Source organism: Oncorhynchus gorbuscha, linkage group LG21, assembly GCF_021184085.1.
Source record: "Oncorhynchus gorbuscha isolate QuinsamMale2020 ecotype Even-year linkage group LG21, OgorEven_v1.0, whole genome shotgun sequence".
Lineage (NCBI taxonomy): Eukaryota > Metazoa > Chordata > Actinopteri > Salmoniformes > Salmonidae > Oncorhynchus > Oncorhynchus gorbuscha.
In genome coordinates this window covers 35556017-35572196 of record NC_060193.1, presented here as the reverse complement: position 1 = coordinate 35572196, position 16180 = coordinate 35556017, and the positions used below count along the sequence as shown (strand labels likewise).

At 44.6% G+C, this 16180-nt stretch overlaps 1 protein-coding gene across 1 annotated transcript; it reads right to left on the bottom strand.

Annotated features, from left to right (window-relative positions):
- Positions 1–254: 254 nt before the first annotated feature.
- LOC124007737 (cytochrome c oxidase subunit 6C-1) lies at positions 255–3567 on the bottom strand. The gene is made up of 4 exons (XM_046318469.1): positions 3236–3567; positions 1027–1141; positions 726–856; positions 255–340 (listed from the first exon to the last, which is right to left on the bottom strand). The coding sequence occupies exons 2-3, from the start codon at positions 1129–1131 to the stop codon at positions 731–733; spliced, it is 231 nt and encodes a 76-aa protein (XP_046174425.1). The 5' UTR covers positions 1132–1141; positions 3236–3567; the 3' UTR covers positions 255–340; positions 726–730.
- Positions 3568–16180: the final 12613 nt, after the last annotated feature.

The following is a 16180-nucleotide window of genomic DNA, read 5'->3' as shown; positions in this document are numbered from 1 at the left end:
TGTACTGGTATCCCCTGTATATAGCCAAGCTATTGTTATTTTACTGCTGAATATTTTTCTTAATCGCATTGCTGGTTAAGGACTTGTAAGTATTTCACTGTAAGGTCTACACTAGTTGTATTCACCAGTTGCATAAGATTTTATTTGACTTCAACTGGTAATCTGAGAATGATAGCTATGTTGCTTTCTTGAGAAAAACTGTTTCTCTATCACAACTTTTGTGATAATTCAAAACGATGAGACAGAGGCACCCATAGAGAGAATAGTTTATTTATGAGAACATAACAGCAATGTTCGATCAGTCAATCACAGAGCAGGAACATCAGACCAGGAATGCAACCTGTAATACAAAGGAAGACCGCATAAGATGTTGCACAGTACTGCATTTATAACAATGAAAATTTGACAATAATTGATTACAAAGATATCCACCAAGAGGACCGCAGCATGCATTTTTTCTCCTAACCCAGCACGAACTAATCATTTGAATTCCTTGTTTAGATGATTCAAAAGGTGTGTTCAATAGGCAACAACATTTTGAAATACTTGCACACTTATTACACATTGAAACACCTTCTAATGACTTGTGCCTACAGAACACAACCCAGGTGCGCTGCTGGCTGGGACAAAAGCCTGCACACACCCAAAACATACGGGACAAGAAGTGAAAAACACTAGCCTAATAGATAGATGAAATTATGCCTAATTGGTTGCAAAATACTCACAGGGTTTATTCACCAGTTGGCCTGACACTTTCAAAAATACCAGCTTCCCTCATGTTGTTGAACTCCTTTGTGGCATCATAATGTTTGTAGAAATCGGCATAGGCCTGTTTCCTTGGTTCTGTTACGCCGTACTGAGAAGACAAAGTATTTACATCATGCCTGTTCCTGAAGACACCCATTCAATGTGGTAACATCAATTCCATGATGGACTTTAACTCTTTTGTTTTACACTTCTCTACCCAGAGCCTCAAGATTATTATTATTTTTTTAATTGGCAAATTATTAGCATCCATCAGCTGACCTTGAAAGCTGCTGCAGCCACCACTGACAGGGCGAAGGCGATGGGCAGGTGGAATCTCAGACGCTTCCCGAGGAGTCCTCGCATTGCAGGCTTAGCCAGAGACATTGTGGAGTACCTGGAAAGTTGAGAAGAAAAATGTAACATTGTTTAATTAGGTTGAAGTAGAACAATGCTGCTTTCAGAAATGTCCTTATGTCAAGAAAATTCTTGATATGGTTGTAGTTAGACGTCCTCCAGCAATGTATTAACTTTTACTGTTGAAAAGCCATATCCCAAACATAAATACAGTAAAGTACACACGCAAAAAAATATATAAGTTGAGCACAATAGTGTTTTCTAGACAACTGCCAACTTCAAGGAGTAGGGTATTCAAGGAGTTTGTCTAACGGGAATCTGTGATGTCATTGGCCTCCCCCTTGCTTGCGGAGCAATAGAGAAAAGTGGAAAGGCCCCAGGGTTTGATACTGCATTTGCAACCATTTGAGTCCTATTTTAGACAGCCAAGTTAAGTTTAGATAGCTGGCCGCTAAACTATCATGGTCGAATTACCGGCCAGGGGGCCCCCCATTGATTTTGTTAGTCTCACTCAGTTACTAAAACAGCAAACATTTCTCTCTACCCCATGGCAAAATGTGTAGAATTGCAGCAAACTTGCTTTAAAAACAGCAACATTTTCTCTACACCCATTGCAAAATGTGTAGAATTGGGGGGGGGGGGGGTATGGGGGACCAATGAGCAACAGCAGCCCCTCACAAGTTCAGATTTTTTTGTGGCCCCCACCCTCAAATTTGCCCATTCCTGTTATAGATAATATGTCGGGCAGAGAGCACACAGCTCTCAAACAGCTGATTGTTGTGTGGAGCAAAGACCAACAGCATTAGAGGTTGGAAAGATGATCCAAGTTATGATGGCTCTACCAGTAACTGCCAAGGCATGACTGGGTATACAAACCAGGTATTTTAACTTTATAAACACTTGGTTGAATATATGCGGGCAAAGTTCAGTCATCACAGCTTAACTTGAAAATCCGACATTTCCCCTAGGCTCCTTGGTCCTTGAAAAGTCATTGAAGTTATGGTAGCCGATTTAGGAGTTCTACTGCGCAAAACAAAATGTTTTCGATACAAAGCGTTCCATTACAAAGGGAACCTGGTTTTTGGTCACTTTCTCATTTTTTAAAACATGATACAGTAACCCCTCAACAACTCTTCAATATATCAAATGGCAAGACTGACCAGACATGGACAGACTTCATTAGTGTGTTTGTGTCAGGAACATTTTGTCTATTTAGTCAGGCTATGTGGACTTATTCGATTACTTTAAAATAATGTGAATGTCAATGCATAATGTAATTCGGTAGGCCTATTAAAAAAAACATTTAAAAAGGGCATTATTCTTAGTGGTAATGCATACTTTTTTGCATATATTTGGGACATTTTTTCCCCTATAGACTGTTACAATAATTAAATATAAAACTTAAGTTAGGTCCTTAAATTATTACAATTAATTGCTTGAAAAACCATTATATTTGACTTGCCAATGTCTGTATAAAACACTGTATAGGCTACTTGCTCACCCCACACATGAAAGAGAATCACATGCTCCTGAAATGATGAACGTATCATTCGCTTTCCTGTCAGATCTTGACGTGACCCGGTTATTATTATTTTTTTCCTCATTCGGTCAGTAGGTTTGGGCCACTGGCAAATGTACCTGAATGTAGAGCCCTGCTGTGTGCGATGAAGGGCTACTATGTCTAACACTTTGTGTAGCAGTTAGCGATGCTAATGACAACCTAATCTTTTTCGGATAGATGGAAGGCAATTAATATAACTACAAAGTAGTCTATGCCTACCTGATTATTTCCATCAACACAATGGCATTTTTTTAAACAGTATTTCAATATTCGGGAAAAAATAAAATAAAACGTTTGCGGCAATTTGGTTGGTAGCTATAGTTTTACCGGAAGAATAAATAAATATCTACAACACCAACCACTGAAAAGTGCATCGAAAATAGAACGTTGACAGTCCGAGGCTAAAGTAGCTAGGTAGCAAACGTTGCAACAAACTAGAGGGCAATGTCGACAATTATAATATTACTATGCAATGGACAGAATCATAACATTTCAACACCTTGAAGTACATATTTTCTGTACAGATTAAATGGAAAGTATTCGATTTAGCGTTCACATTTACTAAATACTTACAAGAAGAACTCACGACCTTCACCAAAATATGCTAGCGCGACACTGAGGCGTTGATCTTCCGGAAGGAATACTACTGGTCTCGCGAAGGGACAATCAGAGTAAATAAAGTGGCCAATCCAAGACACGCGAAACGTCCATCTACGGAAATGTCATGGGCACAAAAATGATTAGAGATAGCCAAATTCAAGTGCCGGGTTCCCGACCGATTCGTGTATGGTTCTTTCAATCAATATCCGAATTTAACTAAGACGGATAATCATTTCGAATGCGTTAATTCATTTGTCATATTTCGTCCACAAGATTGAATTAATGAACAGAGACGGTGTTGGCGTAGAGAAGAGGGGCTCGAACAGGAAGCGTGTGCTAGCTGTCTTCAAAGTAAAGGCTGTGTGACTATCTGACCCCAGTCAACACGGTGGGTTCGGGCCTATTCAGTTTGAGACTCGGGGGAACTCAGCATCGACTCCGGTAGAATCAAACTACTCTGGGATCCGGCTAATGTTACTCGGGCGAGTCCACTAAAGCATATCTGTCCCGATTAGCTTTTTCAGAAGTAGGGCAATATGAGGTTTTTATTTGGCACGTGATGGAAGAGCTAACTAATAAATATAATAATTTCACCTCTAATTAAGTAATTTGCATGCTAAAATTCGTCCCATTAGGCTACTAGATGGAGAAGGACCGTAGAGAATTTATGCTATAAATGAATTAAATTTTACCACAGATTATCTTTTTTTTTTACCCAACTCACACTAATTCTAAAAATGTAAGTCCATAGGCCAAACCTGGCTGGTATAATGGCTGGTGGCCACGTTAATTATAAGATTTTTTTATATTTTTTATTTCACCTTTATTTAACCAGGTAGGCTAGTTGAGAACAAGTTCTCATTTGCAACTGCGACCTGGCCAAGATAAAGCATAGCAGTGTGAACAGACAACACAGAGTTACACATGGAATAAACAATTAACAAGTCAATAACACAGTAGAAAAAAATGGGCAGTCTATATACAATGTGTGCAAAAGGCATGAGGAGGTAGGCGAATAATACAGTTTTGCAGATTAACACTGGAGTGATAAATGATCAGATGGTCATGTACAGGTAGAGATATTGGTGTGCAAAAGAGCAGAAAAATAAATAAATAAAAACAGTATGGGAATGAGGTAGGTGAAAATGGGTGGGCTATTTTCCTATAGACTATGTACAGCTGCAGCGATCGGTTAGCTGCTCGGATAGCTGATGTTTGAAGTTGGTGAGGGAGATAAAAGTCTCCAACTTCAGCGATTTTTGCAATTCGTTCCAGTCACAGGCAGCAGAGTACTGGAACGAAAGGCGGCCAAATGATGTGTTGGCTTTAGGGATGATCAGTGAGATACACCTGCTGGAGCGCGTGCTACGGATGAGTGTTGCCATCGTGACCAGTGAACTGAGATAAGGCGGAGCTTTACCTAGCATGGACTTGTAGATGACCTGGAGCCAGTGGGTCTGGCGACGAATATGTAGTGAGGGCCAGCCGACTAGAGCATACAAGTCGCAGTGGTGGGTGGTATAAGGTGCTTTAGTGACAAAACGGATGGCACTGTGATAGACTGCATCCAGTTTGCTGAGTAGAGTGTTGGAAGCCATTTTGTAGATGACATCGCCGAAGTCGAGGATCGGTAGGATAGTCAGTTTTACTAGGGTAAGCTTGGCAGCGTGAGTGAAGGAGGCTTTGTTGCGGAATAGAAAGCCGACTCTTGATTTGATTTTCGATTGGAGATGTTTGATGTGGGTCTGGAAGGAGAGTTTGCAGTCTAGCCAGACACCTAGGTACTTATAGATGTCCACATATTCAAGGTCGGAACCATCCAGGGTGGTGATGCTAGTCGGGCATGCGGGTGCAGGCAGCGATCGGTTGAAAAGCATGCATTTGGTTTTACTCGCGTTTAAGAGCAGTTGGAGGCCACGGAAGGAGTGCTGTATGGCATTGAAGCTCGTTTGGAGGTTAGATAACACAGTGTCCAATGACGGGCCGAAAGTATATAGAATGGTGTCGTCTGCGTAGAGGTGGATCAGGGAATCGCCCGCAGCAAGAGCAACATCATTGATATACACAGAGAAAAGAGTCGGCCCGAGAATTGAACCCTGTGGCACCCCCATAGAGACTGCCAGAGGACCGGACAGCATGCCCTCCGATTTGACACACTCTGTAATTGGTGAACCAGGCAAGGCAGTCATCCGAAAAACCGAGGCTGTTGAGTCTGCCGATAAGAATATGGTGATTGACAGAGTCGAAAGCCTTGGCGAGGTCGATGAAGACGGCTGCACAGTACTGTCTTTTATCGATGGCGGTTATGATATCGTTTAGTACCTTGAGTGTGGCTGAGGTGCACCCGTGACCGGCTCGGAAACCAGATTGCACAGCGGAGAAGGTACGGTGGGATTCGAGATGGTCAGTGACCTGTTTGTTGACTTGGCTTTCGAAGACCTTAGATAGGCAGGGCAGGATGGATATAGGTCTGTAACAGTTTGGGTCCAGGGTGTCTCCCCCTTTGAAGAGGGGGATGACTGCGGCAGCTTTCCAATCCTTGGGGATCTCAGACGATATGAAAGAGAGGTTGAACAGGCTGGTAATAGGGGTTGCGACAATGGCGGCAGATAGTTTCAGAAATAGCGGGTCCAGATTGTCAAGCCCAGCTGATTTGTACGGGTCCAGGTTTTGCAGCTCTTTCAGAACATCTGCTATCTGGATTTGGGTAAAGGAGAACCTGGAGAGGCTTGGGTGAGGAGCTACGGGGGGGCGGAGCTGTTGGTCGAGGTTGGAGTAGCCAGGCGGAAGGCATGGCCAGCCGTTGAGAAGTGCTTATTGAAGTTTTCGATAATCATGGATTTATCGGTGGAGACCGTGTTTCCTAGCCTCAGTGCAGTGGGCAGCTGGGAGGAGGTGCTCTTGTTCTCCATGGACTTCACAGTGTCCCAGAACTTTTTGGAGTTGGAGCTACAGGATGCAAACTTCTGCCTGAAGAAGCTGGCCTTAGCTTTCCTGACTGACTGCGTGTATTGGTTCCTGACTTCCCTGAACAGTTGCATATCACGGGGGCTATTCGATGCTATTGCAGTCCGCCACAGGATGTTTTTGTGCTGGTCGAGGGCAGTCAGGTCTGGAGTGAACCAAGGGCTGTATCTGTTCTTGGTTCTGCATTTTTTGAACGGAGCATGCTTATCTAGAATGGTGAGGAAGTTACTTTTAAAGAATGACCATGCATCCTCAACTGACGGGATGAGGTCAATGTCCTTCCAGGATACCCGGGCCAGGTCGATTAGAAAGGCCTGTTCACAGAAGTGTTTTAGGGACCGTTTGACAGTGATGAGGGGTGGTCGTTTGACTGCGGCTCCGTGGCGGATACAGGCGATAAGGCAGTGATCGCTGAGATCCTGGTTGAAGACAGCAGAGGTATATTTGGAGGGCCAGTTGGTCAGGATGACGTCTATGAGGGTGCCCTTGTTTACAGAGTTAGGGTTGTACCTGGTGGGTTCCTTGATGATTTGAGTGAGATTGAGGGCATCTAGCTAATTGGGATAGATGAATTGGGATACATGATCCACGACAGACAGCACATCTCAGTGTCATAGTCTATAGCCTATTTTTCTATAGTAGGTCTATTCGCTGATACATCCTGACAAAATACACCATATGAGTGGCCTAATATAATTTTACATCATTGCAATTTACAGCCTAGCCTAGCCTATTGTTGTGTTCCAACAATAATAAATTCCTCATTGTTACAGCATAGGTCTAGGAGATATGTTCTTCTTCTAAAAATGTAGGCCTATCAATAATGGAGGAAGGAATGAATTATGGGACGTTTCAGGCCCCGAAGTGAACATAATTGTACCTTTTTGGGATAAGGAGCAGCATTTTCACTTTTGGATAAATAGCGTGCCCAAAGTGAACTGCCTCCTACTTTGTCCCAGATGCTAATATATGCATAGTATTATTAGTATTGGGATAGAAAACACTCATATGGCAGGCAAAAACCTGAGAAAAAAATCCAGCCAGGAAGTGGGACATCTGAGGTTTGTACTTTTTCAACTCAGCCCCCATTGAAGGTACAGGTTGATATTAGTTATCTTTCACTTCCCATGGCTTCCACTAGATGTCAACAGTATTTAGAACCTGTTTTGAGGATTCTACTCTAAAGGAGGGGCTCATAAGGGCTCTTTGAGTGAGTGGTCTGGCAGAGTGCCACAGCCTCGGTCTGGAGCGCTCAAGTGAAAGGTAGCTACGTTCCACTTCATTTGTACAGACAAAGGAATTGTCCGGTTGGAACATTAATGAAGTTTTATGTTAAAAACATCCTAAAGATTGATTCCATACTTAGTTTGGCATGTTAAAAAAATATCTAGTTAACAGAAGAAAGGAAGACAAAATAAGGACAAAAGAAGGATAGAAGAAAAAGGAAAAGAAAGAGGACAACAAAGTGAAACAGTCAGCACTTCTATTGCAACTTCGTATTTCGTCGTCCTAACGTAGTCTACACTGCTATCTGCCCAGCAGCTAGCCAGCTAGCATACGTCCACCGTCTACCGAATAGCAGCACTGTAGAAACTATTACACTCAACTGAACGACTTGATTAGTGTAGTGTTAGCTAGCTACATAGTTGTCTTTGCTGTCTTCGTATCCAAGATAATTGTGTAGTTTAGAGCGTGTAGTCTTAGAGTGATTATCTTAATTTACCGAGGTTAGCTAGCCAGCTATTTGTCGTCATTAACGTAGGAGACACTGCTAGCTAGCCAACAGCTAGCCAACGTCTACTGAATAGAACTTCCGCACTCAACAACCCGGTCGCATTCCGCTTCGCTCCACAGGTAGTATCACATTTTTCATTTAATTTCATTACAGCACAACGGTTTGATTTGTTTAATCGTAGCTAGCTACATAGCTAGCTACATAGCCGTCTGTGTATCAAAGATAATTGTGTAGTCTAGAGCGATTTTCTAGGTTAGCTAGCCAGCTATTGTCGTTCTTTTAACGCAACGTAACGTAATCAACACTGCTAGCTAGCCAGCTAGCCCCGAATAGCAGCACTGTAGAAACTATTACACTCAACGGAACGACTTGATTAGTGTAGTGTCAACAACGCAGCCACTGCCAGCTAGCCTACAAAGTCAACAACGCAGCCACTGCCAGCTAGCCTACTTCAGCAGTACTGTATCATTTTAATCATTTTAGTCAATAAGATTCTTGCTACGTAAGCTTAACTTTCTGAACATTTGAGACGTGTAGTCCACTTGTCATTCCAATCTCCTTGCATTAGCGTAGCCTCTTCTGTAGCCTGTCAACTATGTGTCTGTCTATCCCTGTTCTCTCCTCTCTGCACAGACCATACAAGCGCTCCACACCGCGTGGCCGCTGCCACCCTAATCTGGTGGTCCCAGCGCGCACGACCCATGTGGAGTTCCAGGTCTCCGGTAGCCTCTGGAACTGCCGATCTGCAGCCAACAAGGCAGAGTTCATCTCAGCCTATGCCTCCCTCCAGTCACTCGACTTCTTGGCACTGACAGAAACATGGATCACCACAGATAACACTGCTACTCCTACTGCTCTCTCTTCGTCCGCCCACGTGTTCTCGCACACCCCGAGAGCTTCTGGTCAGCGGGGTGGTGGCATCGGAATCCTTATCTCTCCCAAGTGGTCATTCTCTCTTTCTCCCCTTACCCATCTGTCTATCGCCTCCTTTGAATTTCATGCTGTCACAGTTACCAGCCCTTTCAAGCTTAACATCCTTATCATTTATCGCCCTCCAGGTCCCCTCGGAGAGTTCATCAATGAGCTTGATGCCTTGATAAGCTCCTTTCCTGAGGACGGCTCACCTCTCACAGTTCTGGGCGACTTTAACCTCCCCACGTCTACCTTTGACTCATTCCTCTCTGCCTCCTTCTTTCCACTCCTCTCCTCTTTTGACCTCACCCTCTCACCTTCCCCCTACTCACAAGGCAGGCAATACGCTCGACCTCATCTTTACTAGATGCTGTTTTTCCACTAACCTCATTGCAACTCCCCTCCAAGTCTCTGACCACTACCTTGTATCCTTTTCCCTCTCGCTCTCATCCAACACTTCCCACACTGCCCCTACTCGGATGGTATCGCGCCGTCCCAACCTTCGCTCTCTCTCCCCCGCTACTCTCTCCTCTTCCATCCTATCATCTCTTCCCTCTGCTCAAACCTTCTCCAACCTATCTCCTGATTCTGCCTCCTCAACCCTCCTCTCCTCCCTTTCTGCATCCTTTGACTCTCTATGTCCCCTATCTTCCAGGCCGGCTCGGTCCTCCCTCCCGCTCCGTGGCTTGACGACTCATTGCGAGCTCACAGAACAGGGCTCCGGGCAGCCGAGCGGAAATGGAGGAAAACTCGCCCCTCTGCGGACCTGGCATCCTTTCATTCCCTCCTCTCTACATTTTCCTCCTCTGTCTCTGCTGCTAAAGCCACTTTCTACCACTCTAAATTCCAAGCATCTGCCTCTAACCCTAGGAAGCTCTTTGCCACCTTCTCCTCCCTCCTGAATCCTCCTCCCCCTCCCCCCTCCTCCCTCTCTGGAGATGACTTCGTCAACCATTTTGAAAAGAAGGTCGACGACATCCGATCCTCGTTTGCTAAGTCAAACGACACCGCTGGTTCTGCTCACACTGCCCTACCCTGTGCTCTGACCTCTTTCTCCCCTCTCTCTCCAGATGAAATCTCGCGTCTTGTGACGGCCGGCCGCCCAACAACCTGCCCGCTCGACCCTATCCCCTCCTCTCTTCTCCAGACCATTTTCGGAGACATTCTCCATTACCTCAACTCGCTCATCAACTTATCCCTGACCGCTGGCTACGTCCCTTCTGTCTTCAAGAGAGCGAGAGTTGCACCCCTTCTGAAAAAACCTACACTCGATCCATCCGATGTCAACAACTACAGACCAGTATCCCTTCTTTCTTTTCTCTCCAAAACACTTGAACGTGCCGTCCTTGGTCAGCTCTCCCGCTATCTCTCTCAGAATGACCTTCTTGATCCAAATCAGTCAGGTTTCAAGACTAGTCATTCAACTGAGACTGCTCTTCTCTGTATCACGGAGGCGCTCCGCACCGCTAAAGCTAACTCTCTCTCCTCTGCTCTCATCCTTCTAGACCTATCGGCTGCCTTCGATACTGTGAACCATCAGATCCTCCTCTCCACCCTCTCCGAGTTGGGCATCTCCGGCGCGGCCCACGCTTGGATTGCGTCCTACCTGACAGGTCGCTCCTACCAGGTGGCGTGGCGAGAATCTGTCTCCTCACCACGCGCTCTCACCACTGGTGTCCCCCAGGGCTCTGTTCTAGGCCCTCTCCTATTCTCGCTATACAACAAGTCACTTGGCTCTGTCATAACCTCACATGGTCTCTCCTATCATTGCTATGCAGACGACACACAATTAATCTTCTCCTTTCCCCCTTCTGATGACCAGGTGGCGAATCGCATCTCTGCATGTCTGGCAGACATATCAGTGTGGATGACGGATCACCACCTCAAGCTGAACTTCGGCAAGAAGGAGCTGCTCTTCCTCCCGGGGAAGGACTGCCCGTTCCATGATCTCGCCATCACGGTTGACAACTCCATTGTGTCCTCCTCCCAGAGCGCTAAGAACCTTGGCGTGATCCTGGACAACACCCTGTCGTTCTCAACTAACATCAAGGCGGTGGCCCGTTCCTGTAGGTTCATGCTCTACAACATCCGCAGAGTACGACCCTGCCTCACACAGGAAGTGGCGCAGGTCCTAATCCAGGCACTTGTCATCTCCCGTCTGGATTATTGCAACTCGCTGTTGGCTGGGCTCCCTGCCTGTGCCATTAAACCCCTACAACTCATCCAGAACGCCGCAGCCCGTCTAGTGTTCAACCTTCCCAAGTTCTCTCACGTCACCCCACTCCTCCGCTCTCTCCACTGGCTTCCAGTTGAAGCTCGCATCCGCTACAAGACCATGGTGCTTGCCTACGGAGCTGTGAGGGGAACGGCACCTCAGTACCTCCAGGCTCTGATCAGGCCCTACACCCAAATAAGGGCACTGCGTTCATCCACCTCTGGCCTGCTCGCCTCCCTACCACTGAGGAAGTACAGTTCCCGCTCAGCCCAGTCAAAACTGTTCGCTGCTCTGGCTCCCCAATGGTGGAACAAACTCCCTCACGACGCCAGGACAGCGGAGTCAATCACCACCTTCCGGAGACACCTGAAACCCCACCTCTTTAAGGAATACCTAGGACAGGATAAAGTAATCCTTCTCACCCCCCTTAAAATATTTAGATGCACTATTGTAAAGTGGCTGTTCCACTGGATGTCATAAGGTGAATGCACCAATTTGTAAGTCGCTCTGGATAAGAGCGTCTGCTAAATAACTTAAATGTAAATGTAAAATGTTTCTACGAGCTGTAACGGAACCTTTTGAACTTTTGGTCCGACGTTCGGCGTGACCTGAACGTGCTTTTGGATTTGTTTACCAAACGCCCTAATAAAAGAAGATACTTGGACATAACTGATGGACATTATCGAACAAATTAAACATTTATGGTGTAACTGGGATTCCTGGGAGTGCATTCTGATGAAGATCATCAACGGTAAGTGAATATTTAAAATGCTATTTCTGAGTATTGTTGACTACCCAATATGGCGGGTATCTTTTTGGTTGCTTTGTTGTCTAAAGGCTGTACTCAGATTATTGCATGGTTGGCTTTCTTTTTCTGAAATCTGACACAGCAGTTGCAGGAGAAGTTTATCTAAAGTTTCATGTATAATAGTCGTATCTTTATCAATGTTTATTATGAGTATTTTTGTAAATTGATGTGGCTCTCTGCACAATCACTGCATGTTTTAGAACTACTGAACGCAACGCACCAATGTAAACTCAGATTTTTTTAAACAAATATAAACTTTATCAAACAAAACATATATGTATTGTGTAACGTGAAGCCCTATTAGTGTCATCTGATGAAGATCATCAAAGGTTAGGGATTACTTTTATCTCTATTTCTGCTTTTTGTGACTTACCTATCGCTGCTGCTGTGCACAGCCCATCTGTAAATAGCCCATCCAACCAACCAACTACCTACATCATCCCCATATTTGTTTTTGTTTTCTGCTGTTTTGCACACCAGTATTTGCACATCCTCATCTGCACATATATCACTCCAGTGTAAATTGCTAAATTGTAATTACTTCGCCACTATTGGCCTATTTATTGCCTTACCTCCTTACTTGATTTGCACACACTGTATACAGATGTTTCTGTTGTGTTGTTGACTGTATGATTGTTTATACCATGTGTAACTCTGTGTTGTTTTTGTCACACTGCTTTGCTTTCTCCCGTTTCTTCATCATGCTTGGCTGAGAAATCGACCGAAAAATGCTACTACTACGACGCCAAACTTTTTTCTAAATTAGCTACATAATATCGACAGAAACACGGCAACCGTTGTTAGGATCCATCCTCAATGTGTTTTTAACAAATATATTTGATAAAATATCCGTCGAGGCAGTTGGTTTCTCATAAGAAGCGATTGGAAAAATGGCTACCTCAGTATTTTACGCGAGATTTTCTCCGGGAGACACCCACATGCTCTATATGGTCCCTTACAGCCATTCTTCAATGGAAATGCCTAAAAAGACGTCACAATGCTGTAGACACCCTGGGGAATGCGTGGAAAACATAAGCTCATTCGTAGCTCATTCACAGCCATATAAGGAGTCATTGGCATGAGGCGGTTTCAAAAAATGCGGCACTTCCTGATTGGATTTTTATCTGGGTTTCGCCTGTAACATCAGTTCTGTTGCACTCACAGACAATATCTTTGCAGTTTTGGAAACGTCAGAGTGTTTTCTTTCCAAAGCTGTCAATTATATGCATAGTCGAGCATCTTTTCGTGACAAAATATCTTGTTTAAAACGGAACGTTTTTCAACCAACATTTTTAATAGCGCCACCTAGTCGCAAGAAGTTAAGGAGAAGTCTATCTTTAATTCTGTGAATAGCACTTGTATATTTTATCAATGTTTATTATGAGTATTTCTGCAAAATCACCAAATGTTTTGGAATCAAAATGTACTGCAAGTAACGCGCAGATCATCAAAGGTTAGTGATTCATTTTATCTATATTTCTGCTTTTTGTGACTCCTATCTTTGGCTGGAAAAATGCCTGTGTGTTTTTTTTCTTGGCTCTGACCTAACCTAATCATATGTTGTCCTTTCGCTGTAAAGCATTTTAAAAATCGAACATGATGGGTAGATTAACAAGATTTTTATCTTTAATTTGCTGTATTGGACTCGTTAATGTCTGAGAGATGCATATTTCAAAAAAATAATAATGAATTTCGCATGCTGCCTTTTCACCAGAATGTTGTCGAGGAGTTCTGCTAGCGGAACGCCTGCCCTAGAAAGGTTAAGCATATCCCAGTTTAGCTCACATAACAGTATGAACTCTGAAGATAGATGAGAGTGCCTGGGGACACGCAGGGCCTGGGTTAGCCTCCACATCACCCGAGGAACAGAGGAGGAGTAGGATGAGGGTACGGCTAAAGGCTAGCAAAACTGGTCGTCTAGTGCATTGGGGACAGAGACTAAAAGGAGCAGATTTCTGGGCATGGTAGAATAGATTCAGGGCATAATGTGCAGACAGGGTGCGGGTACAGTGGAGGTAAGCCCAGGCACTGAGTGATGACAAGAGAGGTTTCATCTCTGGACATGCTGGTTATACTGGGTGAGGTCACCTCATGTGCGGGAGGTGGGACAAAGGAGGTATCTAAGGCATGTACAGTGGGACTAGGGGCTCCGCAGTAAAGTAAAACAATGATAATTATCCTAAACAACAGTATACATGGCATATTGACATTTGAGAGAGACATAAAGCGAGGCATAAAGCAATCACAGGTGTTGATTGGGAGAGCTAGCTAAGTCAACAACGGATAAGACAACAACAGCTAATCGGCTAAGTCAACAACAACAGGTAAAATGGCGATGAATGGGCAGGGAGGGTCAGTTAACTACACACAGGGCCTGAGTTTGGGGCTAGGGTGACAGATAGGGTGACAAACAAAGTGGAGTACCGTGATAAATGAACAGACCAGCAGGCATAAGCTATGTAGCCAAGTGATCATAGGGTCCAGTGTACAGCAATAGATGAAACAGGGAAACCTCTAGGTAGTCGTTATTACGCTAGCACGCGGGAGAAACGGCGTTTAAAGTTAGCAGTCCGGGGTAAGTAGAAGCGTCTGCTCCATCATCCGGCAAAGGCCGGTTGAAGGCACAGCTGATGGAATTACGTCTGCCGACCAGTGGTGGTGGTACGGCGGGGCGTCGTGGCGACGAGCCAGATGGCGAAAGAGGTATTGTAGTTGTGGGAATTTCGTTTGCTAGCCAGGAGATGCGCCTGGCTCAGGGCTAACTTCGGGGCTGGGTCACTCAGTTGAAGATAGCTAGCTGTGATGATTAATGATCCAGGGGTTTACGGCAGGAATCTGGCGTTGTAGTGGGGAAAAACAACACACTGACTCAACTCCAGCCACTTTAATAATGGGAATTGATGGGAATTGATGTAAAATAGATCACTAGCCACTTTAAACAATGCTACTTGATATAATGTTTACATACCCTACATTATTCATCTCATATGTATACGTATATACTGTACTCTATATCATCTACTGCATCTTTATGTAATACATGTATAACTAGCCACTTTAAACTCTGCCACTTTGTTTACATACCCTGCATTACTCATCTCATATGTATATACTGTACTCAATACCATCTACTGCATCTTGCCTATGCCGCTCTGTACCATCACTCATTCATATATCTTTATGTACATATTCTTTATCCCTTTACACTTGTGTGTATAAGGTAGTAGTTTTGCCAAATCTACACAACAATGTTACAAGTGGTTAAGGGCGCTGCACTGCAGCACCAGCTGTGCCACCAGAGACTCTGGGTTCGCGCCCAGGCTCTGTCGTAACCGGCCGCGACCGGGAGGTCCGTGGGGCGACGCACAATTGGCCTAGCGTCGTCCGGGTTAGGGAGGGTTTGGCCGGTAGGGAAATCCTTGTCTCATCGCGCACCAGCGACTCCTGTGGCGGGCCGGGCGCAGTGCGTGCTAACCAAGGTTGCCAGGTGCACGGTGTTTCCTCCGACACATTGGTGTGGCTGGCTTCTGGGTTGGATGGCACTGTGTTAAGAAGCAGTGCGCCTTGGTTGGGTTGTGTATCGGAGGACGCATGACTTTCAACCTTCGTCTCTCCCAAGCCCTTACAGGAGTTGTAGCAATGAGAAAAGATAGTAGCTACTAAAACAATTGGATACCACGAAATACCACAAAAAAAAAAAATGTTACCAGTAATCCAGGAAATCAAGGAAATGCCTGACAGTTTGAAAGACGTTTTGGACACTACAGTGAAAATGGTTAACTTTGTTAAAGCAAGGCCCCTGAACTGTTGTGTATTTTCTGCATTATGCAATGATGTGGGCAGCGACCATGTAACACTTTTTGGTTATCAAGCGGCAAACTATTGACACGTTTTTAAATTGAGAGACGAGCTTAAAGTGTTCTTTACTGACCATAATTTTCACTTGTCTACCGCTTGCATGATAACGTGTTTCTCACATGACTGGCCTATCTGGGAGATGTTTTTTCTCGCATGAATGATCTGAATCTAGGATTACAGGGACTCGCCGCGACTATATTCAATGTGCGGAACAAAATTGAGGCTATGATTAAGAAGTTGGGTCTCTTCTCTGTCTGCATTAACAAGGACAACACATAGGTCTTTCCTTCATTTTATGATTTTTGGTGTGAAAATGAACTCAAGCTTATAGATAATGTCTATGAATTGCAACAAGCGGTTCTGTGAAAATGTAATTTAATGAGAAGCCTCTGACAGATTTCTGGATAGGGCTGCGCTCAGAGT